General features: G+C 36.7%; 2 protein-coding genes across 3 annotated transcripts in view; both read left to right on the top strand.

Annotated features, from left to right (window-relative positions):
- Window positions 1–47: 47 nt before the first annotated feature.
- On the top strand, window positions 48–23,158 carry UBA3 (ubiquitin like modifier activating enzyme 3). The gene is made up of 17 exons (XM_034658631.1): window positions 48–153; window positions 2,049–2,169; window positions 3,550–3,630; window positions 7,188–7,270; window positions 9,952–10,032; window positions 14,444–14,487; window positions 14,819–14,883; window positions 15,188–15,343; window positions 16,167–16,269; window positions 16,397–16,510; window positions 20,335–20,388; window positions 20,867–20,903; window positions 20,990–21,071; window positions 21,388–21,488; window positions 21,609–21,672; window positions 21,788–21,842; window positions 22,355–23,158. The coding sequence occupies exons 1-17, from the start codon at window positions 77–79 to the stop codon at window positions 22,441–22,443; spliced, it is 1,407 nt and encodes a 468-aa protein (XP_034514522.1). The 5' UTR covers window positions 48–76; the 3' UTR covers window positions 22,444–23,158.
- Window positions 23,159–24,885: 1,727 nt separating this feature from the next.
- The window catches only part of TMF1 (TATA element modulatory factor 1), a 39,203-nt gene continuing 36,177 nt past the window's right edge, over window positions 24,886–27,911 (top strand). The window contains exon 1 of one of the 2 annotated variants that reach the window (XM_019805040.2): window positions 24,886–25,547. In XM_019805040.2, coding sequence (XP_019660599.1) covers window positions 25,406–25,547 — 142 coding nt within the window. In that variant the 5' untranslated portion in view covers window positions 24,886–25,405. The remainder of the gene's footprint in view (window positions 25,548–27,911) is intronic. The other variant, XM_002924401.4, reaches the window with a different exon arrangement.

Here is a 27,911-nt window from a genome sequence, read left to right as displayed (position 1 = left end):
TAAAGCGCAAGGGAGCATCAGCGCCGCCCCCGTCCCCTCGCCCCCCATCCCCTCGCGGCGCCCAGTGTGTAGCGTGATGCTGACCCTTCTTTTATTCTCTCTTTCTTTTAGGGAGAAGAAAAGAAGGAGAATAGAGGAGCTGCTGGCTGAGAAGTTAGTGCTGCCGGGAGGCCGGGGCCCTCTCCGGGGACCCCCGCCTCCCCCCACCCCAGGCCTAGGGGACCAGCCGCAGCGGGCCCGGGGGGCTGGGAGGGGGGCACCCGGAGAGCAGGCCGCGCGGCCTCATCCCCTGACCCCCATCCCGGAGCCCCAGGGGCCCGGCGGGCCGCTCCTCGTCTTTATCTCGGGCGGACGCCGGGCCCGAGGTCCACCGCTGCAGGCCCGGCACCGGCCCGCCAGGGTGGTACTTGACCCAAAGGTCTTGCGGAAGGACCCTTGAGCCCCACCCCCTCCTCCACCCCAAATTGTCATAGCCGTGACCTTGTGAAAAGCGAATCTTTATTAAACACGTGAAACGGACACTAGGCCGTTTTTGGCCTTTCGTAAACCCTGAGACAATAGTATTAATTGCAAACTTTTTATGAGAACTTTATGTGTAAGGCATTGTACTAAGCACTTCAATAATTTTTGCAAAATATTTTGCTCTTAAAGGAGAATATTGACTCCAAAGAACTTATTGCCCCATTTATTACACACCTCATTTTTTTTTTTTTAATCAGATGTTTAGTTTTGTGCTGGTGAGACAGATTTAAACCGTGTTTCCTAACCTGGCCCACGACACATAATTTTTCGTCTCCTTGCGTGGGAGGGGTAGAAGGTGCTCTTGCAGTGGGTGTGGTGAGTTAGTAATTTCTGTGCCAGTTCCCAGTAGCGTCCTCTAGAGTCTTTTAAGTATCTCCCTCAGAAAGTTTAATTTCAGTTGCAAAAGGATTGGAATGACAAGCTTATTAATTTCACATTCCTTCCCAACTTTCATTTCCTTTCCACTTTTGCTAAAAATGACAGCAAAGGTTTGAATGCTTACTATGTGCCAGGTATTGTACTAAGGCCCCTGTGGATTATCTCCTTATCCTTGTTCTGACCTTAAATCGTAGCTACAAACAACCTCCAAATGAGATTTATAGCCCTTAGTAATCAGCTCAAGGTTGCAATGTTGTTGTGGAACCAAACCCAGCTTGACATCAGATGCTATGGTCTTTATTGTTAGACAATACTTTTTTGTCCCTTTTGTAAAAATTGGATATTACTAATCTATTTGGAGGTAGAAGCTGGGGTATTACAGGAAATTTGAAAATTAAAAATAATCACAACCAAACATAAATCTTGCAGAGAGTTAAAAGTACATCTCTGTTAGAAAATACATTTTGTGTTTTGTTAGAGGAGTCCCTCCTTTATTCAGTTATGTTCTAAAAAGGTTTTAAATGATAATGCCTATCTGCAGTGTCATTGTAACCCCAGACTTTTTTTGTGTTGGAGCGGAAACAACACCTCATAGTATTAAAAGATTCTTTTTTGAAAATTAGGATCTCTTTCAGGGAAAAATGTGTGAACGTTCCTTTTATCAAAAATCATCATTAAATCACATCTTTCAAACTTGGAAAGGACACATGAGTAATAGTAGATCTGAAGCATTATTATTCTGAAAGTGGAGTTTCTTTTTTCTTTTCTTTCTTTCTTTTTTTTCTGATCCAAGTGTGTTGTTGGAACAAATTGGGAAAGTTTACAGTGATCTTTTATAAATTCCAAATGTAGAAAAGCCCATTTCTCACCAATTAACCAATAATATCCCAAGTTTGATCTTGGGGTGCTTTTGTATCCCAGAAACATGGAGACTGACTTACTTTATCAAACTTGTAGTTGTTAACGTTAAATAAACCAGATAATGGCCAAGAGAAAAGTTAAAAGCATAAGCGTAACTACATTGATATTTCCCTTTTTATTTGAGCCGGTCTGGTGTGGTTATTTTTTCATTTGGGGAAACCATAATAGTTGTAGGTGTGGCTTTTTCCTACTGATCTTTGCAGCTGAATTTACTGTGTTCTGTGCAGAATGGCTGTTGATGGTGGGTGTGGGGACACTGGAGACTGGGAAGGTCGCTGGAACCATGTAAAGAAGTTCCTCGAGCGATCTGGACCCTTCACACACCCTGATTTCGAACCGAGCACTGAAGTGAGAAACGTTTATTTTTAAATAACTCCTCTAATAGTTTTATGTTTCAAAAATAATAAAATGCTTTCTTGAAACGTTTTTAAATAACTTCTAATAGTTTTATATTTCAAAAATAAAAAAATGCTTTCTTTTTAGTTTGCTCTATAATAAAACTAATAACAATTTTGTAGGTTACCTTGAAGTACTAAATTGAATATTTGCAACTGATTATATTTGAATGACAAATATTTGAGTCATTTTCACATTTCTCATGTAATATTCTCAAGAGTAAAATAACTTTATGATCTCATTTAGGATTCTAAGCTATACTTCACTGAAAATTAGAGTTTAAAATGACTTCTGAGACACATTCCCCTTTTTAACCCTACTATGAGAAATTAAATTTATTAGGAATATAGATGTGCTTGCTTAAAATTTTGAAATTTAGTTGAAATGAGCATCTTTACCTAGAATTGAAAATAATTAATTGCATGTTAAAAATTATGTGACTACTATATAATAGAGGGATAGAATTTTGTACTGATAGTGTTTGACATAAGACATGTTTAATTAGATAACAATTTGTTTTTTACTGCAAGGTAGAAAATATATTCATTATAGTTAATTCTTATGTCTTTTGTGTTTATAAAGAGAGTTGTTTTGAAATAGTATTATGCTACTCATAAAACTAAGGTACAGACTGTTGGGTTTCGTTCACTGTATCATCAGTATAACTTTTCTCTCCATCAATCTTGGACAGAATTGAAAGTATTTTGTGTTTCTTTGGATACTCCACCATATTTTTTTGTGCTTCTGAATTCTTTTTTTTTTTTTTTTGGCCTAATAATTTAAGATACTGCTGTTAAATCATTGCTTTAAATTGTATTTCTGCTGATGTACAATTTTCTAAGAGTTTTATTTTCTTCCTGTCATCTCTTGTTTTGTAAGTTTCACTCACTGTGTTCAAAAGCAGCAATTACTCTTCTTACCTTTTTACTTTAAGACCTTTAAAGACCTTGTGCAGTGTTTGAGCCTCTGTTCTTAAGGTTTTTATACTTTTCTTTTTAGCAAGTCAGTTTAATAAATTTGATGCTTTTCATCCCCTTTCAAAGTTTAAAAAAAAGATAAGTCTTAATAACTAGGTATAGTAGTTTTTCTTGTTGGAAATAACCTTTTAATTTCATAAGATTAAAGTCAATTTAAAAACATTAAAATTGAAACCCTCTGAAATCATTAGATTACAGAATTTCTGGTTGTACCTTGTTCATAAATTTAAAATAATTTATTAAATACAAAATCTGCTCTTTATCCTTAATTGCATTTTTCATGGAGACATCAGAAACTGTTTATTGGCTTATTGCTTTATTGATGGTACTTAATACACCTTTTCATTCTTTACAGTCTCTCCAGTTTTTGTTAGATACCTGTAAAGTTCTGGTCATTGGAGCTGGCGGCTTAGGATGTGAACTACTGAAAAATCTGGTAATAAATATATATACATATAAAATGTATATTTTTTTCTCCTTGTGGTAATTAAAGCTTTTTCTTTTTCTGTTCTATTACTAGGAAATTTCTTTATTATAATTGTTAACCTTGTTTCCTGTGAGCCTTTGTTAGATAAATTTAGCAGGTCAAATTCGAGATTGTAATTAAAATAATGATATAACTGTGAAAGTTTATACACTTTGAAGTCCTCAACTGTAAAGTCACTGATACTAAATCCTTCTGTTTTCTTCTCTGATCTTTATCAAACAAATCTTTGTGCTTCCTCTTGCATAGCAGTCATTAATTTCAGTGATGTAAATAACAAAACTGGTAATTCATATTTTAACATGTAATTTCAAAGAATTATTTCTTCTGTTCCTCAAAATAACCCAATTAGGTGGCTAGGTATTGTCTCATTTTATATAAAGGGAGAAACTGACGTTTAGAGATGTTAAATCACTTGCCTAAGTTTTTCTGAATAGTGATGTACCTAGAACCTAATCCAGGTCATTAATTCTTAGTCAAGTGTGCTTTTCACTGAACCATTAGGTCATTATATGACTTAATCAAACATAAATTTGGGGTAGCTAAACTTTTTTTTTTTTTTTTTTTTGGTCAATTTGTTTTTGCTGAATATCATCTGAAGAGGAGGTACTCTTTAGAGAAGCTATTTCTCTATACTGGTTTGAAATCCATAATATGTGACTTAATAGTTTCACTGACTTCTCATAACCACAGATAACTTTTTATAAGGCTTTACTGGTTTATTTAATAAAAATGGATAGGAGAGGAATTGATTTAAAGGTGTTGTATGTCAGCCTTCTCACTGCTGTGTAGAAAATTGGAAATGATAGAGGAAACTCCTTAGACAATGAATCAGGTCACATAGCCAGATGAGTGACCTAAAAAGTTGGTCTTGTGAGTATAGTTTAAATGTCAAGGCTACATTCATTTTGCTAAGAAAACACTAATGTCAGTCTTAGTGAAATTGCAGAAACTTAATATGCTTCTTGGTACTTAACTGCTGTGCTCAGTTCTGAAGGGATTGTAGGTCATCATGGTCTATGTACTTAATGCATTTGAAATTTCATTGGAGAGACAAGGCTTACCCAAAACAAATAACATAATATATGATATACTATGGGATGGAGTGCCAGAATGATCGAACTTTCTCAAATGTAAAAACCCTTGCAGTACCAAAGAGTTCTAGGAGGGAAGGATTTATGGAAGATGGGTAGTGGTTTTGGTAGGCATTCTATGTATAAATCCCCTAATGCTTACCTTTTTCTATTATGAAGCTGTTACTTGCAAATGTGACATATAGTAATTTTAAATGTAAATTAATTGAAGATTAGATCTGAGGCTAGTCATCAAGCAACTTTAGGAATGGCCTTGTTATTTATTGCATTGTCATGTCTTGAAAGAGGAAAACTAAAGCTTTTCAATTACCACTTGTTACTTTGCTTGTTTCAGACATAAATATATGAGAGATATTACATGGTTTTTTAAATTGACTGTAAGTCCGCCCCAAGGGTCATTCTGAAAAAAGAATATGACATTAATATTATTAATTGAGCAAAGAGTTCCAGAACCTCCTCCCCCCATATGCCAGGCACCATTTTGAAAGCTAAAGATACGCACTGAAAAATACTGACAGGCGTTTGTGTTTTTGGGGTTAGGGAAGGAAAAAGACAAGTAAAATACGTAGTATGCCAGATGGTAATAAATGCTATGGGGAAAGGAATAATGCAAAATAGGTAGCCTGGTGGGAAGGGAAGTGGTTTACAAAAAGATGCTATTTGAGCAGAGAGGTGAGCAAGAATGTTCTAGGCAAAGGGAACATCAGGTGCAAAATCTGTGAAATGGGAGCATGACTTTTATGTTCTAGGAGGCAAGGAGATCGTTATAGCTAAAGCAGAAGTGGGCAAGTGGAAGCAGTTGCCCACAGAATATCGAGAGGTGATGGAAAATGGAAGGGCTCAGAGTGAATATTACAAAGGGCTTTAGAGGCTACTGTAAAAACTTTGTCTTTTACTCTGAGTTAGGAAGTCATTGGAGAGATTTAAGCAGATGAGTTGATTTGATCTTTTAACCTGGTTCACTGTGCCTGATGTACGGAGAAAAGACTCAAGGAAGAGCAGAGCAGGAAGCTGAGAGGCTGGTTGGAAGGTTGTTGCAGTCATCTAGGCAAGTGGTGGCAATGACATGGAGCAAGATGGTAGCGTTGGAGGTGGTGAGAGGCAGTCAGATGATGGATATGTTTTGAGGTTGGAATCAACAGGATTCACTAGTGGATTAGTTGTGGGACATGAGAGAAAGAAGTGCCAAGGATGACTATGACAAGGTTTTTCCCCTGAACAACTGGAAAGATGGAGTTAGCATTCATTGAAATGGGAGACACTGGAAAAAGAATAGATTTAGTGGTGTTGGTGAACAAGGATGATTGAGTTTGGTTTTGGAAACTGTTAAGTTTGAAATGTCTGTTAGATGATGCTTTATCTTACAAGAGTGTCAGAGATCACCAGCACCAACCAGAACTAAGCATAAGGGCACTCCAAATTCTGGCTAGTAAAGTAGGAGGTAAACTCCTGAGTAAGGTGAACTGGAAACCAATTTTTAATGTTCAGATTTCTCGTAAGTGTAACCAAGTGAAGAATGTATTTTAAGAAGAGGAATTGATCCACACCAGATACTTCAGGTGGGTAGTAAGATCAGAGAGACTGAAAATTGTCATTGGAAGTAGTAACGTGGGAGTCACTGGTGACCCTGAAGAGCAGTTTTCTGTGGAGTGGTGGGAGTGAAAGATTGTGTAGTGTAAGTGTGAGACAGGAGTATGAAAAAGCAAGTATAGACAACTCTGGAGGATCTCTTGCTATAAGGAGGGGCTGAAAAGTAGGGAAATTATTGACACCTGATTTAATTTGACTTAACTGATCAAGACCAGAAAAGCATGATTAATTATTGAGACTTGTTTTTTTTTTCATCTTTTCCTTTGCTGGTAAATTTGAGCAGTAGTTGTACTGAAACAGTTTGTTGCTTTTCCCTAGCTTTTTTGATCGCTTGTTCTTGACTCAGTACTTTAATTCCTTTTACGTGTGCTGTGTACATATGTGTGTTGGTAATATACACCTTCTAGTAGTTATTTCTGAATTGTGAAATCTTAAATGTTATGTAAACTAAGACAAAATTTGTAGGAATTGCTTTTTAACAGTATTCTGAAAAAGAATAGCAAATTCAGTTAATAAGACTAGAAAAATTAAAATATCTGGCAGCAGCAAAGCAACAAACTTTATGTGTTATGGGATTATAAAACAGCTGTAGAAATTTTGAGTTCTCTTTTGGTTATAGACTGTTTAAAACTTAGTAGTTACACATTTTTTACCTTTACAAAGAACACTGAATTTATATACCTTGTAAGACTCTTTGACCATTGAATACAATTATGTAGAATTTATTATCGCGCATTTATAAATTTAGGACTACCTTGAAAACAAATCTTAAAATTTCAAATGTGCGGAAACTTCTGCTTAATTGGATTTTTTTTATTCCCACAGGCATTGTCTGGTTTTAGACAGATTCATGTTATAGACATGGACACTATAGATGTTTCCAATCTAAATAGGCAGTTTTTATTTAGGTAAGTTTTAAGATCTTAGTTTAAAATTCTGATAATCACTTGAACTTGAGTACAATGCAGCTTAATAATTTTTAAAAACTATGAGAGGGTAACATTAATTTTATTTAAAAATAACTACCACTCCCTTTTTTCATAAAATTTTGCAAGAAAATTGGAAGCATTCTGGTGAAACTAGTTTTATAAAACAAGTATATGATTTTGTTATTTAAAGAGATTTCCAAATGGTTTATGTGATTGGGGGATGATGGTGCTCTGAAGACATGGAGTAGGGCTCTTTTCGTCCTGTTATTTTGTAAGAGAACAGTAGCTGGAATATTAGGCCCTAGTGAGACATATTGGTGGGGACTTATGAGCCAAGATGGTGAGTTTGGTGCAATGAAGTTGTGAGAGTTTAAACTTTCTTACAGAAAAAAGTCAGGGAGAGAAAACCCAGGAGCAGTTGAAATGGAATAAAGGGATAATTACCGTAGACAAACATGAAATACAGAAAGCATCTAGGAATGGATTGTTAGAAATGACTTTAAAAACTGCGGGTGGGCCATATATGCAGACATGAAGAGAGGTAAGTGTCATTGGTCAAAGAATTATATATAGAGATAAGGACTTTTTATTTTTCTTTCTAGTGATAGATTATTAGCAGAAAGTGCTCAGATAGTCGTAGGTATGCAGTATAAGATTAGGTTAGCAGAGAGGTAAATTTAAATTTTTGGATAGGCATGAAACCTCTCTTTGTGGAAGATATTAAAGAGGTTGAAGGATGGGTTAAACAAAGTCAAATTAAGGAAGTGTTGTAATAGCAGCGTGAACTCTACATTTAATGTTTAGGCTTTATCTTTTGGTTGATTTAATTTTTTAACCCTTGAAAATACCCGCTTTGTGGATCTTGACACATTTTTAGTATATGAATGCTCTAACAGAGATAACAGGGAAGTGATTGGTTATTGGTAATAGGCCGTGCCCTTTAGTTTGTAGTTAAAATAATGATTGAAAAATCATAATGATGGTTAACATTTGTTGAGTGCGTAGGTTGTAGTAAACATTTCCTAAACTCTTTATCTATATTACCTCCTTTAATCTCAGAGCAGCCTTCAGGGCAGGTACTTGATTTCAATATTAAGCAATTAGGCCAGGGTGTCCTGCAAAGATGATTCCTGTGAAAGGCCTTTTTGTTCAAAGTGCAGTTTTTAGGGGCGCCTGGGTGGCTCAGTCGTTAAGCTTCTGCCTTTGGCTCAGGGCGTGATCCCGGCGTTCTGGGATCGAGCCCCACATCAGGCTCCTCTTCTGGGAGCCTACTTAATTCTTCTCCCACTCCCCTGCTTGTGTTCCCTCTCTCGCTGGCTGTCTCTCTCCTGTCAAATAAATAAAATCTTTACAAAGTGCTGTTTTTAGGTGGAATCTGATCCCCTAATTCTGAAATGGTAAATTACCAGTCTCCACAGAAACCATCTAGGAGTTTTTTTTATTTGGGATCTACTGTGAAAGCACATACAGTCCACAACATAAAAGAATTTTGAAAGTCTCCTTTATCCCCTTTACCAAAAGAGCTCTGTCCAGAGTGGTTGAATGCAGTGCTGAAATCAGGTTCCTTGGTTTATAGCTGGAGCCTAGTTATAGGCTGACTGTTAGGACAGTCAGAATAAACTCTTATCAGAAGTTTTGAATCAAGAGAAGCACACTGCTTCATGGGAGAGAAGAAAATTGACCTGTTAAATTACTTTTCTTTAAAATTCCAATTTTAAATAAAAAGTAATTTTTATTAGGAACATTGTTGTTTTTTTTAATTTTCATTAATTTTTAAAGTAGTCTGTGCTTATATATGAAGGAATATAAAGAGATAAGAATATCGTTACTTTCTTCCAGGTGTTTGTAGTCTAGTGGGTATGATAGACCACTGCATCTATGTTGTGAAAAAGTAGTAATAAAGCACTTACTTTGTATGTGTGAGGGAGTGATTTACTTATGTGAGGCGTATGAGGAAGTACTACAAAAGAAAATACCATTTGTACTGAGGTTAGAAGAGAGACTTCCTTGTGTCCTTTTTTGTCTGTAGCTATGGTTCTTACCTAGGAATGATCATTTGAGGTCTTCTGTTTTTAGTTTCTTAAGAATGTTGGCGTTATTTGCAATTTTAGATAATGCCTTCAGCATTATTTCTTCTTCCAAAACATGCTTATGGCTTTGTTTGGGACATAAAATTTACTATTTAATCAGCACACATGGGAAGAAGAGGATAAATGAAGGTTCTTGTGTCTCTAGAATGAATCGTGTGTATATTTCAGCCAAGACCTCCATAGTAACACCTTGAGGTTCTGGGGTTCAGGGCAAATTTAGAAGGCTCTGGGTGTGGGATGATTTTTTACACTGGGAAATGCCGCAGTGAGAAGTGGCCAGAAAACATGCCATTGTTAATGCTTTCCGTGGGGGGAAAAAGGCACTGTTTGTATTTTCATTTCAGAAATGATTAGACTTGTCAGTACTTCTAAATACTTCATTTGGAACATCAGCAAGTGTTGACATTTGATGTTGAATGACTAATTACTCATCAAAAATATTTAGATAAAAGTGTTCCTTCTAAATATCCTCTAAATAAGCTCACCATGAGTATTTTTTATGTCTGAAAATACATAGATCATTTAGATTTATATTCATGAATTATAATTTAAATATAATTTTTCTTGTAGGCCTAAAGATGTTGGAAGACCTAAGGCTGAAGTTGCTGCAGAATTTCTAAATGACAGAGTTCCTAATTGCAATGTAGTTCCGTATCCTTTTGACAAAAAAGTTACTTAACTTTCTAAAGCTTTGTGTTTTCTTTATTATAAAAGAGGTGTTAACAGAAAATACAGATAAGCCAAAAAAAAAAAAAAACAACAACAACCATCAGCAGTAAGTTTATTCCTGAGGTACCTACTGGTGACATTTTGCTTTATATTCCTTCCAGTCTTTTCTTTAAGGTTATATAAATATTTTTTGACCTAATTTTTAAATTAAGCATTTACAGCCAGTGCAGTTGTTTGTTTTGCATTATTTTCCTTAATTTTGGTTTGAGTTACATATCTCTTCTGTTAGACTATTAAGTTCCTTGTCTGGCTATAGTTAATCTTTGTGTCTCCCTACAGTAGCAGACTGAGTAGACAGTATATATTAACCAAATGGAACACGTGTCAGAGTAAATTTATTTTTCCCAAAAGTATGTTTTTAAAAAGGAGTGTTTTTCAGATCTGGAGAACTTCCAGTGTTTTATAGAAATTCAGGAGGTGAGCTTTGCTATTTGAGAAATGCCACAGAATAGAAAATAAACATACAAAAATCAATTGTATTTCTGTATACTAGCAGTAAAAATGTGGAGAGTGAAATTTAAAGTACAACAAATGCCGTTTACAACCTCTCAAAAAAAGGGTAAATACTTAGGTGTAAATCTAATAAAATATATGACTTGTATGCTAAATACTGTAAAATGCTGATGAAAGAAATCAAAGAATAAACGGAAAGATACTGTGTTCAAGAATTGGGCAATTTGACATAGTAAGGATGTCATGTTTCCCCATATTTGTATACAAGTTTAATAACAATTTCTATCAAAATCCCTGCAATACTTTTTGTTGATATAGGCAAGATTATTCCAAAATTTATATGGAAAGGTAAAGGAATACCTAAAACAATTCTGAGAGGTGCCTGGATGGCTCGGTTGATTAAGTGTCTGCCTTCGGCTCAGGTCATGATCTCAGGGTCCTGGGATCGAGCCCTTCATGGGGCTCCTTGCTCAGTGGGGGGTCTGCTCCTCCTCCTCCTCCCCACCCCCCGCTTGTGTGTGCGCACACGCTCTCAAATAAAATCTTGAAAAAAATTAAAACAATTTTGATAAAGAATAAAGTGGGAGGAATCACTATGTAATTTCAAGACTTACTGTAGCTCCAATAATCAGGACTGTGGTGTTAGCAGAGATAGAGACACATCAGTAAAACAGAGAAACCAGAAATAGCCACAGGCAAATATGGCCAATTGATATTTGACAAAAGTGCAAAAACAGTTCAGTGGAGGAAAGGATAATCTCTTTAATCAATTGTGGTGGAGTCATTGGATACCCATAGGCAAAAATAGGAATCCCAACTCAAACCTCAAAATTGTAAAAAATTAACTTAAAGGGTATCATAGGTTTAAGTATAAAATGTAAGACTTTGAATGACAGTGTAGAAAATCTTTGTGATTTAGGGCTTGGTGAAGAGTCCTTAGATTACATCAAAAAATGTGTGAAAAAAAGTGTGATCCTTAAAAGAAAAAAATTGATAAATTGGACTATATCAAAATAAAAACTTTGCTTTGTGAAGGGCCCTGTTAAGAGAATGAGATATAATGAAAATGGGATATAATTATGAAAAAGGAATCTGACAGAGGACTCATCCAGAATAAATCAAAGAATTCACAAAATTCAGCAGTAAAAAAACAATTCAATTAGGAAATGGACAGAATGTGAAAGGACATTTCACTAAAGAAGATACAGAAAGCACATGAGAAGTTGTTCATCATCACTAGCTATAAGAGAATTCCAAGTTATGACCACAATGAAATATTACTATATATTTCAGATAGCTAAAGTAATAGTAATATAAAATCCTGGCAAAGCTGCGGAAAAACTGGATCACTCATACATTGCTAGTAGGAAATGTAAAATGGTATAGTCATCTGGATAATAGGCAGTTTTAAAAAGTTGAATGTACACTTTCCATGCAACTCAGCAATTTCATTCCTGGGCATTACCCCAGAGAAACAAATACTTAGGACTTCATAAAACTTGTTATTGAATGTTCATAGCATCTTTATCTGCATTAGCCAAAAACTGGAAACAACCCAGACATCTGTCACTAGGTGAATTATTAAACTGTGGTACATCTATACTGTGGAATAATGTTAAGCCGTAAAAAGGAATTAACAAAACATGCAACAAGTTACGTGGATATCAAAGACATGCTGAATGAAAAATGCCAGTCTCAGAAGGTCATATGTTGTATGTTTCTATTTATGTAATACTTTTCAAATGACAAAATTAGAGACAGAACAAATTAATGATTGCCGGGGATTAGACATCAGGGGACGGAGAGGTGTGACTCTAAAGGGGTAGCTGGAGGAAGAGCTTTGCTGTGATGGAATAGTTGTATAACTATGGGGGTGGTGACACAAATCTATGCAAGCGTTTAAATTACAGAACTGTACATACTCATTTTATCAATGTCAGATATGTGGTTTTGATATTAATAGTCCTGTTAAGATGTAACCATTGGGGGAAACTGGATGAAAGACACATGGGACTTCTTTATATTAGCTTTGCAACCTTCCCTGGATCTGTATTATTTCAAAATAAATGTTTAAAAAGGCAAATACAGCCTTTATAGGGAGAAAGAAAGAGAAGACTGTGCATACTTTAAAGTTAGATCTGTGAATTTTGGGTATTTTATAGAAATCTAGGACGTGGGATTTCTTGGTATGGCTCTGGGGTCCTCCTATTGCCGTCTCTCTGTTTGCTCTGGTTCTCTCTCTCTCTGTCTCTTTTTTTAAATGTATTATTTGTTCCAGGGGTACAGGTCTGTGATTTCATCATTACAACATATACCCTCCCCAATGTCCATCACCCAGTTACCCATCCCGCCATCAACCCTCAGTTTCCTGTGATTAAGAGTCACTTATGGTTTGTCTCCCTCTCTGGTTTTGTCTTGTTTCATTTTTCTTCTCTTCCCCTATGATCTTCTGCCTTGTTTCTTAAATTCCACATATCAGTGAGATCATATGATAATTGTCTTTATCTGTATTTCGCTTAGCATAACACCTTCTAGTTCCAGCCATGTTGCAAATGGCAAGATGCTATTTTTTTTGATGGCTGTGTAATATTCCATGGTGTGTGTGTGTGTGTGTGTGTGTGTGTGTGTGTGTGTGTACACGTGCCACATCTTTATCCATTCATCTGTCAATGGACATCTGGGCTATTTCCATCGTTTGGCTATTGTGGACGTTGCTGCTATAAACATTGGGGTGCAGGTGCCCCTTCGGGTCACTACATTTGTATCTTAGGGGTAAATCCCTAGTAGTGCAATTGCTGGGTCGTAGGGTAGCTCTATTTTCAACTTTTTGAGGAAACTCCATACTGTTCTTCAGAGTGGCTGCACCTGGTTCTCTTTTGACCTGCCTGTTCTAGCTGCAGCTTATGCCTCCTGTTGGCCTAGAATTCAAAAGGGGTGAGGGCGAGATTGAATTTATTTTTTATAGCTTTATTTGTAGGCCAGAATTAAAAATCCAGGATAAGCGTATTTTTATATTGTTCCTCTTTTCTCCATTTTGGTTTTTTAAAATATATGATGGATTATTTATTGTAATTTTAGAGAAGTATATATATTATTAAACAAAATTGCTCCATTAGAAAAATTAAAATTTTTTGTATACATGTGCTGTTAAAATATTAAGTGCTATGATTGATTAACACCCATAGCCATTTTTGATGGGGTTCTCTTTGCAGCCTCCAGGCAGGGAAAGACTGCTGATTGGATTTGGTAGAGTAAAGAGAGATTTGGAAAACTGAGAGAAGAACAAAGAATTCATACCTCCCCTTACCCCCAAAATAGCAAATCATATTTGTACATGAAAAAGTTATTGGAAACATTGTTTTTTTAAATTAGCTTTGCAGCAGTAACTCTTGTTTTTAATTGAAAATATTTGATATATAACATAGTATAAATTTAAGGTGTACAAGGTGTTAATTTGTGTTCTGAGTCTTGCAGTCATCTGCCTAAATGGGAATTGTAATATGCTTGTTTCCTTCACTAAAATGCATTATTGCCTATTTGCTTGGTGCTAATGGTTGAGGACACACAGTCTGCTTTCCCAGGACATATGATTTTATATAAAAACTGAAGCAGAGTAGAGAGTATAACAGAGACATAATTATAACATGGGGGTTCAGGGATGAGAAACTACTTCTAAGAAGTTAGGAGAGGAGTGTTTAGAAAAGAGGTTTTGTCACAAATTGGGGTTGTATTCATTTTTTCACATTCCCTGAATTCCACCGCTTTGAACATTGATGACTGACTTCTTGTTGTGTATATTTATAATTTGTTCCTTATGGCATTGTTAAATTCATTTATAAATTAAAAACTTAGCAGCTTAAGTTCCTTTACTTATATACAGACATTTCAACAAGATTCAGGATTTTAATGACACTTTCTATCGACGTAAGTTGTCCACTTGAAAGTAAATTCTCACTAAATTACTATATTGTAGTTGCTGGCTATTTGAAGGCTGTTTCTTCATTTGTTTTCATCTCTTGGTGTTTGCTTTTCAGTAAGGTTGACTGAACAGAGAATGCCACTGTTTTAATTCTTAGCTAACATCATTAGCTGCATTTTTATATGCTGTCCTGAATAAGGATTACGCAAGGATTAGGAGCTGTGTGTGTTTGTGTTATAACAAAAGGTGGGGTTTTTTTGTTTGTTTGTTTCTTAGAAAGTGAATTATTTTGTGCAATGACATTTTTAAAAACTAAACTTGCTTTTTCTTCCATAGAATTTCATATAATTGTGTGTGGACTGGACTCTGTCATAGCCAGAAGATGGATAAATGGCATGCTGGTAAAGACTTTAGTGTTGTTACAGTTCTTTGAAATTCTTGCTGCTGCTTTTAACATACCCCAGATTAGAAAACCATACCATATTTTTGACAAATCAGAGTTTAATTTTCAACTAAATAGATGTACATCGTGATATATTGCCAGTCATTAACTTTCAGGTGAGACTATAAATTGCTAGTATAATAATCCCATGATTTGATAATCTAGTACTCAGTAGTGCAGTTGATTTGTGGAATTACTTGACAGCATGTTCCTTTTTTTTTGAATTCTTACTCTCCTCTCTTCCTTTTAAATAATTTTCCTAGATATCTCTTCTAAATTATGAAGATGGTGTATTAGATCCAAGCTCCATTGTCCCTTTGATAGATGGGGGGACAGAAGGTTTTAAAGGAAATGCCCGGGTGATTCTCCCTGGAATGACTGCTTGTATTGAATGCACACTAGAACTGTATCCTCCACAGGTAATCAAAGAAGCACCTGCATTTGTTTTATAGTCTCCTGGGGTAGAGTTAGGATTAATTATTAAGTCTAGTCAATATTTAGGATTTTTAATTAGGGGTAACCTTATTTTAAAAATCATACTAAGAGAGATAAAATACAAAATTCTGCTCTATTCGTGGAAAGATAGGAACTGAATATCATGGTACTGATACTGTTCTGTTCTCAATAATTCATTTGTATTTATTTTTTCATTTGGAGAGTAGGGATCAAGGGATCAATTACGAAGTTACATGTTGGGGGTGGAGCTATAATCTATTTTCTTTGGTTTTTGCCTGTGGTTGTTTCAGGGAGATAAAGATACCAGGGATGAGAATGATCCTTCCAAAAATTAGACTCTTTATATACCCACTTGAAGGAATAGTTAGAATTTTGATTTATAAATAATATTTTTAGTATTTACTTGGACTTGATTTAACTCTGTGAATTTGCTTTTGCTTTGGTTTATTTTATACCTCAGATTTAAATACCATGTAAACATAATAAAATGCTCATGTTTGAGAGCTTACTCAGCACTTCTCATGATCTAACAAAGCTTAAATTTATATACCCTGTAAATGTAGCACAAACCTACATTCCTGTGTGAATGTAAGTCAAGTGACTCAGATGCTGTCTTTTAATTTTAGAAACATTATTAGTGGTAAAAAATGTTTTGTTTTTGTAAGTGGAAAGCTAAGAAGAATTCTAATCTACTATCTACTTTTACAAAGTAGTTCTAACTAGAAGTTATATTTTAAAATAATTTATTGTTTCAAATCCACTAAAAAACACGAACTGTGGTTTTAGGTTAATTTTCCCATGTGCACCATTGCATCTATGCCCAGGCTACCAGAACACTGTATTGAGTATGTAAGGATACTGCAGTGGCCTAAGGAACAGCCTTTTGGAGGTAATACAGAATTTCATAATCTGGAATTACGTAAGATACATATTTATATTATTCATTTGTATGATTATAAGAAAAGTTGATTTAAGTTGGCATGATTCTGTCTTACTCTTTTTGTTTTTCCTAACAGAAGGAATTCCGTTAGATGGAGATGATCCTGATCATATTCAGTGGATTTTCCAAAAGTCCCTCGAGAGAGCATCACAATATAATATTAGGGGTGTTACCTATAGACTCACTCAAGGTAAATTAGTGAATTGTCATGAATTATAACCTTGGGATAATCCCATTTTCAGGGGTTGGGATGCTCTGAAGGAAATAATGGATAAATGATTTCAGATAGTACCAGCCATTTGAGGTTCAGTCAGAGTACCATGGAAATGATAGTTTACAGGTGTCCTAAATTTGGTTAGAGGGGACAGAGTTTGACAGAGTCCATACTACTTCGGTAGGAGGAATTTTTTTTTTTTTCAAGATTTTATTTATTTATTTATTTGTGAGAGAGCTTGTGCTTGCGAGGCAAGGGAGGAGCAGAGGGGGAAGGAGTCTCAAACAGACTCGGCACTGAGCACAGAGAGCCCATTGCAGGGCTTAGTCTCACAACCCTGAGATCGTAACTTGAGCCGAAACCAGGAGTTGGACACTTAACTGCCTGAGCCACCCAGGCATCCCAGCTAGGAGGAATTTAATAAAATCACTGCATCTTACTAGAATTGAAGAGGCCCTAAATCGTCTAAGTCAAACCATTCATTTTATCTTCCACTGAAGAGGAAGATGTCACTTCCTGGGGCAGTCTATTTCACATTTGGATAAGACTGTTAAGACAATTATTTTATATATTGGGCAGAAGTCTCCATCTTTAGTTGGCTTGAGTATTGTCCCAGGGTAAGTCATATATAAAGCAAATTCTCTTTTAAGTAATAGCCTTTAGCATATACAGAACAGTCATCACATTCCCTCAGTATCACTGTCATCAGTCTTTCTAGTTCCTTTAATCCTTTCACATGACGGTTGACATTAAGTTTCATCCGTTTTTTTTTTTTTTTCTTTTTCTTTTTCTAACCAATAATATTCCAGTTATCCATACTTCTCTTATCTAGGCTAGAATGCAGCATGCTAAGATTAAAATAGACTTCCGATAATTGATGCAGTCTTAGAGGAGAGCAGGGTTTTTTGTTTCTTTATGTTGATGCTATACTTCTGATTCAAGGTCACTGTCCAGTAAAGTCTGGAAGTTCTCTCTGCATGCAGTTGCTAAGCCCTATCTTCCCGTTATAGGTTTGGCAGTTTTTTGAGGTGGTAGTTTTGTCTTTTTATACTCGAGTATAGGTCTTTACAAGTTTATTCTTAAACCTGATGTATATACCCTGTTATGCTTTCCAGCTTATCTGTTCTTTCCAGCATCTTTTCCTCTGTTGTTTTGATAATCTTTATGTCCTTCCCAAATAATTAAAAATTTTAACAAGACTCAACTGCCTGAGAACAGACTTTGAATCTTACTTCTGGTCAGGCCCTTTTAGGTTTATTTCATCCTCCTGACCAGGCCTTCTTGAATACTTCCTGTTTCTTTGTCTTGTTCACAAGGATATCATGAAAGAATTTTCTGACTGCTCTCCTGAAGCCTGGATGTACTATCTTCCACATTTCCCTGGGTGGTCAAGTTACTAGTCACAGAAATGGAGTCCAACATGACTTGTCTCAGGGAACAGTCATAATGCTCAGTCTAGTGATCAGTGCTTCCTAATCAAGGTACTCATAGTTCATCTTTATAGAATTTTGTCCCAAGTTCATCACTGAGCTCACCAGAAGAAAGCTTTGTCTTCTTTTTGAAAATGTGCTGTTTTCTCTTCTGTGATTATTTCCTCATATTTTCTGATTTCTGGTGATGTCATTTAAAAATTCTATTCTTACATGCTCCTTGTTGCTCCCTGTAGTCCCCCTATTTCGACCTGCTTTGTTCTTTTTTTTTTTTTTTTAAAGATTTTATTTTATTTGTTTATTCAACAGAGATAGAGACAGCCAGCGAGAGAGGGAACACAAGCAGGGGAATTGGGAGAGGAAGAAGCAGGCTCACAGCAGAAGAGCCTGATGTGGGGCTCGATCCCATAACGCCGGGATCACGCCCTGAGCCGAAGGCAGACGCTTAACCGCTGTGCCACCCAGGCGCCCCGACCTGCTTTGTTCTTGAACACATCAAACTCATTCCCACCTTGGAGCTTTAATACTCCTGATCCTTATGGCAGGAATGTTCTTCCTTGGACCCCGTTAAGGCTGGCTGCTTATTGCTCAGGTATCAAGTTAACCAGTTTACCTGATCATTCAACTGAAAATGACCTGAGCTATTGATGTTTTTATAATTTTTCAGAAATAATAGTGGCCTCGTTTTTCTATGCAAAGAATATTTCATACTCAGCACTCTCATACATCCTTGCCCCCGGGCCTTTGCCCTCACTGTTTACAGAAATGCTCTTTCCCCGGGTCATTGTATGGCTGGGTCTTATGGTTTTAGGGTTCATCTCAAATTACCACCTGCCTGAGGAGGTATTCCCTGATCATCCACACCAGTGGACTGCCTCCATCATTGTCAGCTCTACCATATACGTTGTTTTACTTTCTTCAAAGAACTCTTCAGTATTTGAAATTTTGTTATTTACTTGCATGTTATCTCCCTCAGCAGAAGGAAAGATCTGTCAGAGCAAATAGTTGTTTTTCATTGCTACTCTGCACAGCACCTAGAAAAATAGTCTAGCATACAGTGCACATGTAGTTACTGTTTGAATTAAATGATCTCAGTTTGTCCTGATCAGGAACTATAAACTCATTTCGATATGTAGTCTCATTCATCTTTCCATACTTTTTAGCAAGGCTTGGTGTGTACTTTCCAGCCCAATGATTGAGAGCCTTGACAAGACGTACAGAAGCAAAATTGGAAGTGAAGTCCAGCTTTTTTAAGGCTAGGGGACAGGAGGACTCTTTACCATTTTGGCTCTTATTGGGCACTGTGTCTTATACTCCTCACTGTGACTCCCTGTTCTTCCTTTCAGTACATCTTGCTCTGTGCGGTTCACTGGAGAGCTTCTAGTTTAACCATCATGAAGTTAGCTCCTGTTTCCCCTTCTCTGAAATTATATGTGATCATATAGTCAGAAGTAACATTTTAAAACAGCTTTCTAAACTTTTTCACTGTCTTCCTTTCTTGTCTTCTTAGATTATTTGGCTCTTTTCTGAAGTTTTTGAAACCTGCCTACACCTGAAGCTATGGGGACATGTCTTTAAGTGTTCCCCCACACCCCAAGATAATATGGCTACTTTTTTTCCTAAAGTTTTTGTTTTCTAAAATGAACAATTCAAATATAGTTAGGGAATATTTATGTTTTACTTTACAAAACGTTGTAAGGTGGGGCTTTATTCATTCCTAATCTGTGAATACTGGTATCGGAAAAGTGAGGTATAAATAGAGAAATACAATTAATATTTCATGCAGTCTATGTTACGTAGTGAAACAAGGAGACGAGGGGCAGTTTTCCTGTTGTAAATTTTGGGGAATCAAATGGCTGAAACTATTTTATAAGGAAAGAGAGTTAACTCTTATTCTCTGTACTCTATTCACACCTCACTGAGTATAGTTCATATGTCATTCCTGTCACTTACTAGATACATTACTGTGGATATTAATTTGTCTTAATTTCATTTTCCTTATCTTTAAAATCAGAGTGAGGAGACTAACAAGGGTGTTAGGAAAATTCTGTCCTACCTTATTTAATCTTCATACTGTGACTGGGACATAATAAACATTCTAATTGTTAGCTATTGTTATATTGTCTTCATCTTTATTTGAAGCTTAGTGAAGAGTTTTCTATGCTACTGTAATTTAAGATTCTGAACATAAAACAAAATGATGGGAATGTGAAAGAAGATCATTTCATTTTTAAACTTAAGTCTATTTTCTGACTTGAAAGCCTGAAAAATCAAGTTGTGAAAAATGATATTTAATAATCAGATTGTCTAATTTAAGATACCTTTTCTTTAAAAGAAATGACCATATTTTAATCAATATATTTTTTTCAGGAGTAGTAAAACGAATCATTCCTGCAGTAGCTTCTACAAATGCAGTCATTGCAGGTAAGGAAAAATGGCCACTACTTAACTTTGTTTTCTTTCCTTAATTTTTGATTCACTATCTAAACTGACATTTCTGCAGCTACTTGGTTTCAGAAAACTGGTGTTCTAGGAATTCGATATTTTCTTTGGTGAGGTTGTAATTTTTAAGCTGTTCAAAAAACAACAGTCTGTATATATTTTTGTCTTACATTATGTCATAAAATGCACTGCAGTAAGGGGACATTTTAGTAGCTTTTAATCAGTCTAACAGATTGCTCATTAATCTAAAGAAGAGGAAGGAAAACATGTAATGCTACTCTATTACTTGGACTATACAAAACAAATATAAAATGTGTTACTTTTTCAGTGTTTAAGAGTATATTCTTTATTTTTAATCAATCATAGCCTTATAAGTTTATCTTTAACTTCTAAAAAAACTTGAAATTTTAAATGTCTACTTTGCATTGAGTTGAAGCACCTTCATTTTCTTCCCCTGCAGCTGTGTGTGCCACTGAGGTTTTTAAAATAGCCACAAGGTAATGGATTTCATTTTTTAATAAGTATATAAATTGATGTTTTGACTTGGCTGAATTATATAAAGATGAACCATTTTTCATTACAGTGCATATATTCCTCTTAATAATTACTTGGTATTCAATGATGTAGATGGACTGTACACGTACACATTTGAAGCAGAGAGAAAGGTTAGTAGTATTACACTAAAGAATTTTTTGATCACGCATACTTAGATTTTTACATATTAATTACTGATTAGAAATATGAACGAAATTGCCCGCATCCTAAGTCGTTTCTAACTTCTAGAACCCTACTCACTATATATCTTTTGCACTATAGCCTGAGATAAATACTATGTAGCAAAATAATTTAGGAGATTTTAAAGCATAAAATTTTGTTCATAGGAAATATGCATGATTATAAAACAAGTTGATTCTCATTGCATCATTACAGATTATTGTTGGTTCATGTGCCACTGTGATTTGTTGTGTTTTATATATGTAGGAAAACTGCCCAGCTTGTAGCCAGCTTCCTCAGAATATTCAGTTTTCTCCATCTGCTAAACTGCAAGAGGTTTTGGATTATTTAACCAATAGTGCTTCTCTGTAAGTGTTATGGACTTTGTTCTGTTGTAGAAATACTTTTGTGATTTTAAAACTTTAAAAACTAGAATTTTTTTTTAAAAAGTGATCTTTGTTTGTTTCCTCTCTCACTCTTATATTCAGGCAGATGAAATCTCCAGCCATCACAGCCACATTAGAGGGAAAAAATAGAACACTTTACTTACAGGTAACCAGTGTTTGGTTGTTTTTTGTTTTGTTAGGGTTTTTTTTCCCCCACAAAATTATATTACAAGTTTAATTTCATTTAATGTGCTTTACATTAAAATAATTTTGTTTTCTAGTCAGTAACCTCTATTGAAGAACGAACAAGGCCAAATCTCTCCAAGACATTGAAAGGTATTTTAAATGAGTATATTTACTAGTCCATTTCTTCTTCTTTTTCTCTTGGTAAAAGTAATAAATGCTTATTCTAGGTTTGTTTTAATGCCTTTAAATGGTGATATCATTGTAATTATATTTTTAGAAGCAATAATAGAATTGTTCTTTTAGTAGAATATTTAAAAATCTCTAAGAAATCAAATATAATATTACCTTCATTAAAGAGAACTAGATTTTGGGGCACCTGGGTGGCTCAGCCGTTAAGCATCTGCCTTCGGCTCAGGTCATGATCCCAGGGTCCTGGGATCAAGCCCTGCATTGGGCTCCCCTCTCACACTCCCCTTGCTTGTGTTCCCTCTCTCACTGTCTCTCTCTGTCAAATAAATAAAATCTTTAAAAAAATAAAAAAATAGAGAACTAGATTTTGATGTTTATCTGGACATAAAACTGTATAGTTTGTGTATGTGTGTGTTATTTTGCTTTTTGTTGAAATTTTTTTGCTTGGGTTAATTATATTTTTTCTATTTTAGAATTAGGACTCGTTGATGGACAAGAACTGGCAGTTGCTGATGTCACCACACCACAGACTGTACTATTCAAACTTCATTTTACTTCTTAAGGAAAATAAACCTGCACATAATAGAAAACTCATGGAAATATATTACGTGGATGCTAAGAACTTTAATGTCATTTTTAGCATTAGTGTTTCTGGAATTTGACTTTTTTTATATAATGAACCACTCTTTTTTAAATTTATAACTTCCCCTTGAAGACAGAATTTTTGGGTTGGTACTTGTAAGCATTTTCATTAATAATATGGTAAATGATGCCTGGAGAGAGAGATAATGAGCAAATGTATCACTTATTTCAGAGGAGGAGGCAAGCACTCTGTTGTGTCTGAATTTTGTTACTGTGGTCAAAGAATGCATTCCTCAGTTTTCATTTGAGCACCCACATACAGAAAAGATGTCCCTTTAAAGAAAAAAAGAAAATTAAGTTTTAAATAACATTGAATATTACACCCTGACATCTAGAGCATATTGAACATAGCCTATTTCTTGCTTGATTTAATATTCATTTTATTGTGGTTGTCCAAATGAATATTAATTATTGCAAAGGTTACTTTGTCCATAATAATTTGTAAATGGTGTTATAGCTGAATACCTGTGCATGGAAATGGAAACTATTTTCATGTTTACTTGTAGTGCCATAGAGGCCAGTATGCACAATATTAAAGCCAAGACATGTGGATGTTTAAAAGAATTTAATGTTCAGGCAGTTATCACTGATGCTTTCACACTATTTATTAATAAAATCATATATTGTCTACTTTTCTCACTGTAATTTTTTGAAGAGTATATTGAGGATAATAATAAGTAGTTCCATAGTAATGTAGGGATACTTTTTAAATGTATAGGAGGATTACTAATACAAAGTTTTTATGGTACCTGAATTAATACTTTTACCACAGTAAATATCTCCTGATTTAATTTGCTCAAACATAATAATGTAATGAAATGGAATCTTTTTATATTAAGGTCTCTTAAAATGCCTCTCCCCCCCTAAAAAGCTAAGCCTTAAAAGAAAATTAAGTGTAAGTTTTGAAAAATGAGTTTTAGTATCTCAGTATGGGAACATGCATTATGTATTTCAGTTTTTGACTTAGATGGCAATTTTCTGTTCAAAAGCCTTGTGATTACATGTCACTGGGTTAAATTTTTATTCACTATTCTTTCTAGCTCCAAACTGACAATTTGTTTCATTATAGTCATATGAGATACATAGATATGCTTTATTTAAAAAGTTACAGATTCAGTTTACATTTTTTAATATGAAGCAACTAACATTTAGCACCTCCTTTATACAAGTGCTCTTATTCTCAAAGTAGCCTTGTGAGGTGATGGTATATCTATCTGAGAGCTAGCCCAAAGGTCTTAGAAAGTTTAATCAGGGGCGCCTGAGTGGCTGAGTCGGTTAAGGGACCAAACTTGATTTCAGCTCAGTTCATGAAATCGGGGTCCTGGGATTGAGCCCTGTCTGGTTTTGTGCTCAGTGGGAAGTCTGCTCTAGGATTCTCCCTCCTTCTCCCTCTGCCCCTGCCCCCTGCTGTCTCTCTCTCTCTAAAATAAATCTTAAAAAACAACAAAAAAGTTTACATCATTTACCCAAAACTGTACAATTAGAAATCTTGGAACAGGGATTCCAATCCCAATCTGCCCCCAACCTCCTCCGAGGTCTACTTATTTAAGCTTAATAAAGAGCCTACTACCTCATGGGTAATCTACTAACTACTTGTGTAGATTACTAAATATTAAGAATTTCAACACTCAAATTTTTATTGGTTAGATGAAATTATTGAAAGGTGGTAACTTCTCAAGGGCAGAATTTAAATCTGATTTTGTTTTAAAGAAAAATAATTACCCTATGGCATAGTTGCTTACACTGGAGTAAAATACTCAAATACAGGGGACAGGCAGGTAATGTAAATAATCACAGCAGGGAGGTATAATAGGTTTAATAAGATTAGTGGAGTTTGTGGCAAATTGGAGTGAAAATTATTTGTCCAAAGGGGCAATGACCTCAGCTAACTGTTTTATGTTGGTATCCATATATTTCAAAATCACCTGGAAATGTCCGTACAAAAGTATGGAATCTGGTTTTTAATGTTGACAGAATTTTGCGTTTAAGCTATGGAGTCCAAATCCCATAGCTACTGACCAGTTTAGGAAGGCCAGCAATTTGATTTTTTTCAAGTAGGGAAATGTTTGAAGAGTGAATGCAAAGTTGTATTTTAAATAATGTGCACAACACACATAGAGTAATAGTTCTACTGCTTCTCAGGTTTGTTCTGACTGGGGCCAAGAGTGGCCCTACATTGGTGAAGAGGTTGTGCTTCCGTACCCTTGTTCTAACTTTTAACACCTTGCGGAAGACGCCTTTTTAAAACAACGTCAGGAGGTCGACTGGATCAGGCCTTTTATACAAAGGCCAGTATTTTTAGGCAAACCCAAACCTAGGGTTCCTCCTTAAGGCCACGTTAACACGGAACTTTGCAATTCTTGCTGGCTAGGCGCTAGCTCTTAGTACCTGAGCTATTTTATAGGATGGAACTCACGTGAAAATTAGCTTTCCCACCCAGACGACTCTACCTCCGTTAGAAGCCACAGAGCTTCTCTGATGGCCAGGAATATACGCGCTATGCCTGGAATCAGTATCAACAGAAATAGTTCCGCGCTCTCCGTAACTAATGGCAATCTTCGAGTCCCGGATGTGACGTCAACGTTCCTCCTGTTCTTCCGTCTATTGACGGAACTCTGGGCTCCCGGATTTGGTGGTTGTGTACGTGGAAGAAGCCAGCTCATGCGCAGTCCGGGCCTTTCGTCTCAGCTGTGCGGGCAGGGCTGAGGGTAACATCCCCCGCTCGGGGGAGACTGTCGGGGTCATGGCCAGCCGCTGACAGGGTCCGCCGAGCGAAGAAGGGGGCGAGGCCGTTCCGGTGCACCCTTCCCCGGGCCTGTGGCCGGTCGGCCTGGCCCTCGGCCTTCCCGCTAGGTGCTGCCGCCGCCGCCGGCTGAGGAGAGATGAGTTGGTTCAACGCCTCCCAGCTCTCCAGCTTCGCGAAGCAGGCCCTGTCCCAGGCCCAGAAGTCCATCGACAGGGTCCTGGATATCCAGGAAGAAGAGCCGAGCGCCTGGGCCGACACCATTCCATACGGAGATCCGGGTAAGAGAGAGAGGAGCGGGGGGTCCGGGGGGGCCCTGCGCTCGCGGAGGCAAACAGGCGAGAGGTGTAGACAGGCATTCCTTCCCCGCTGACAGAGTTCTGAGCAAGTTCTGTCTCCCCAGCCCGTCCACAAATGCTTGTTTTCTCTAAGTGGGTCTTCGCTGTTTTCCTGAGGGAAATCCCAGCCCTAGGGTCCTCCGTGCCTGTGGCCCCAGGTGCGGGTCCTGCCGGCCTCGAAAAACCCTGTCGCGATTTGTCGCGCTTGTGCCCCGCCCTTTCTCGACGTAGCTGCGAGCGCGAGCATCCAGAACCCGGAATCGCGGCGCGCTACGGACGCTGTTGGGAGCCAGCATCTGAAGTCCGTCGGCGGGGCAGGAGGAACAGTCACTGACACTTAATGAGCACTCCGTGCTTGGTAGCGCGGAATGTGCTTTTTTTTTTTTTTTTAAATGGCTGTCTCTATCAGACAGCTCCTCCAGTTAGGTTCGTTATTGTCCGTGTTTTACTGAAGGGGGAAACCGAGGCTGAGGAAGGCTGAGTAACTAACTTCCTCTAGGCTACACAGCAGCTGAGGGGCAGGATATGGTGGAGGTATCACCCGTGGAAGCTGGCCCAGGAGCTTTGGGTTGCATCACATTGTATTTCTTGAGCTGGATCTTTCAGGGATCTTCAGTTGCTTTGGCTCTAAGTCAAAGGAATAGTTTAGCATTTTGGTGTGAGGGGTAAACATTTGCATTGGGGCGGGGGCTCTGAACCTCTGTGAAAAAAGAATAAGTGATTGTTGACTAATTCTTTCCGATTTCTTTTTAATTTTACATCTTGGAAAAGTCAGGACCTAAGTTGGAGGTACCTCGTTTTAAGATATTTTTGCCCCCTGTCTGTATGTCAGGATCTTACTACCCTTGTATAAGATGCTATATGACCTTGTTGGAGTAGCTCAACTTCCTTTTTCACAGATACCCCACATTTTGAATTACTAAACTTTAAAAGAGAATATAAACTTTAGATTTCATTTTATGAAATCTGGGGCTTGAATCCTCTATGATGTAGGAAAGATGTTAGGGTTTGAAGCCCACGGCCAAGAAAGAATTGAGACGCCTTTGGTACAAAAAGGTGTTTTTTTAATTATTTATTTTTATTTTTTTAAGATTTTATTTATTTGACAGAGACACAGCGAGAGAGGGAACACAAGCAGAGGGAGTAGGAGAGGGAGAAGCAGGCTTCCCGCTGAGAGGGAGCCCGATGTGGGGCTCAATCCCAGGTCCTGGGATCCTGACCTGAGCCAAAAGCAGACGCTTAACACTGAGCCACCCGGGAGCCCCTCAAAAAGGTGGTTTTATTAAAGCACGGGGACAGGACCCATGGGCAGAAAGAGCTGCACTGGGGTCATGAGGAGTGGCCCATTTTATACTTTTAAGTGGGACTAGCTATTGTTAGGAACAGGTCATTTATTACTGTTTAGTAAAAACTCAGTCATGAAACTCTTCAGATGTATGTCGGTGGGTCATATCCTTGGGAGAGTGATTGCCAACATGTATCTTGGGGATAGAGAGAAAGGAGGTTTCCAAAGGAATTTTTATATGTTAAAGTAGACTTACAGGATCCTGGGGGGTCGGGCAAGATTTCATTTTGCCCTTAGCAAAGTATTAACATTGAGGCAGCTGAGTTCCTAAAGGAATGTCACTCTGCCTGTTTCAAGGACTTGTCAATGGGCTGCAAGTAGTAAGGAAATTTAATAATTTTTCTTCTGCCTTTGTTTCCTGTATCAGTCTGTATGATTCATTGTTCAAAGTAGGTTTTCCAGAATAGACTCAGATTTAGTGAAATGCCATGAATATTTATTGATCCACCTATGTTTTACATTGCCTTACTCAGAGTTGACCAGTGGATATCAGATGACCCCCGGGATTTATAGAAAACATTCTTCAGTTTCTTCAAGAGGCAAATTTAACTTCTGTCATTCATTAAGATAACCTACTAAATTAAACTAATTAGCACACTTAATCTTGCTTGTTCATTTGCATCTTTATTTTTACTTTTCTCCTTTTTTTCATTGTTTTCATATACTGAACCAATGGGTATAAAACTGTGTCCCCAAATTGAAGTTTCCTACATACTTCTGAAGTTGTGTTATAGGATAGACTTTAATTTAGAGCGTGATAGTTTTTAGGAGCTTTTCGATGCTTGTTCTCTCCCCACCAACTTCTAATTGTGCAGAATTTGTGATAATTGTGCTCAGCCACTTTTGAATATAGAAAAAGGAGAATTTCTTTTAAAACAAATGCTTTAAATATTTTAGTAAATATGTCATTTTTTGTTTAGCATTGGGTTTTTTAGTAGCGGGTATTTCTGTGACTGAATTAT

The sequence above is a fragment of the Ailuropoda melanoleuca genome, chromosome 4, assembly GCF_002007445.2.
Source record: "Ailuropoda melanoleuca isolate Jingjing chromosome 4, ASM200744v2, whole genome shotgun sequence".
In the NCBI taxonomy this organism is placed as follows: Eukaryota; Metazoa; Chordata; class Mammalia; order Carnivora; family Ursidae; genus Ailuropoda; species Ailuropoda melanoleuca.
The sequence above is the reverse complement of the archived record's forward strand: the minus strand, read 5'-3'. Positions and strand labels throughout refer to the sequence as shown.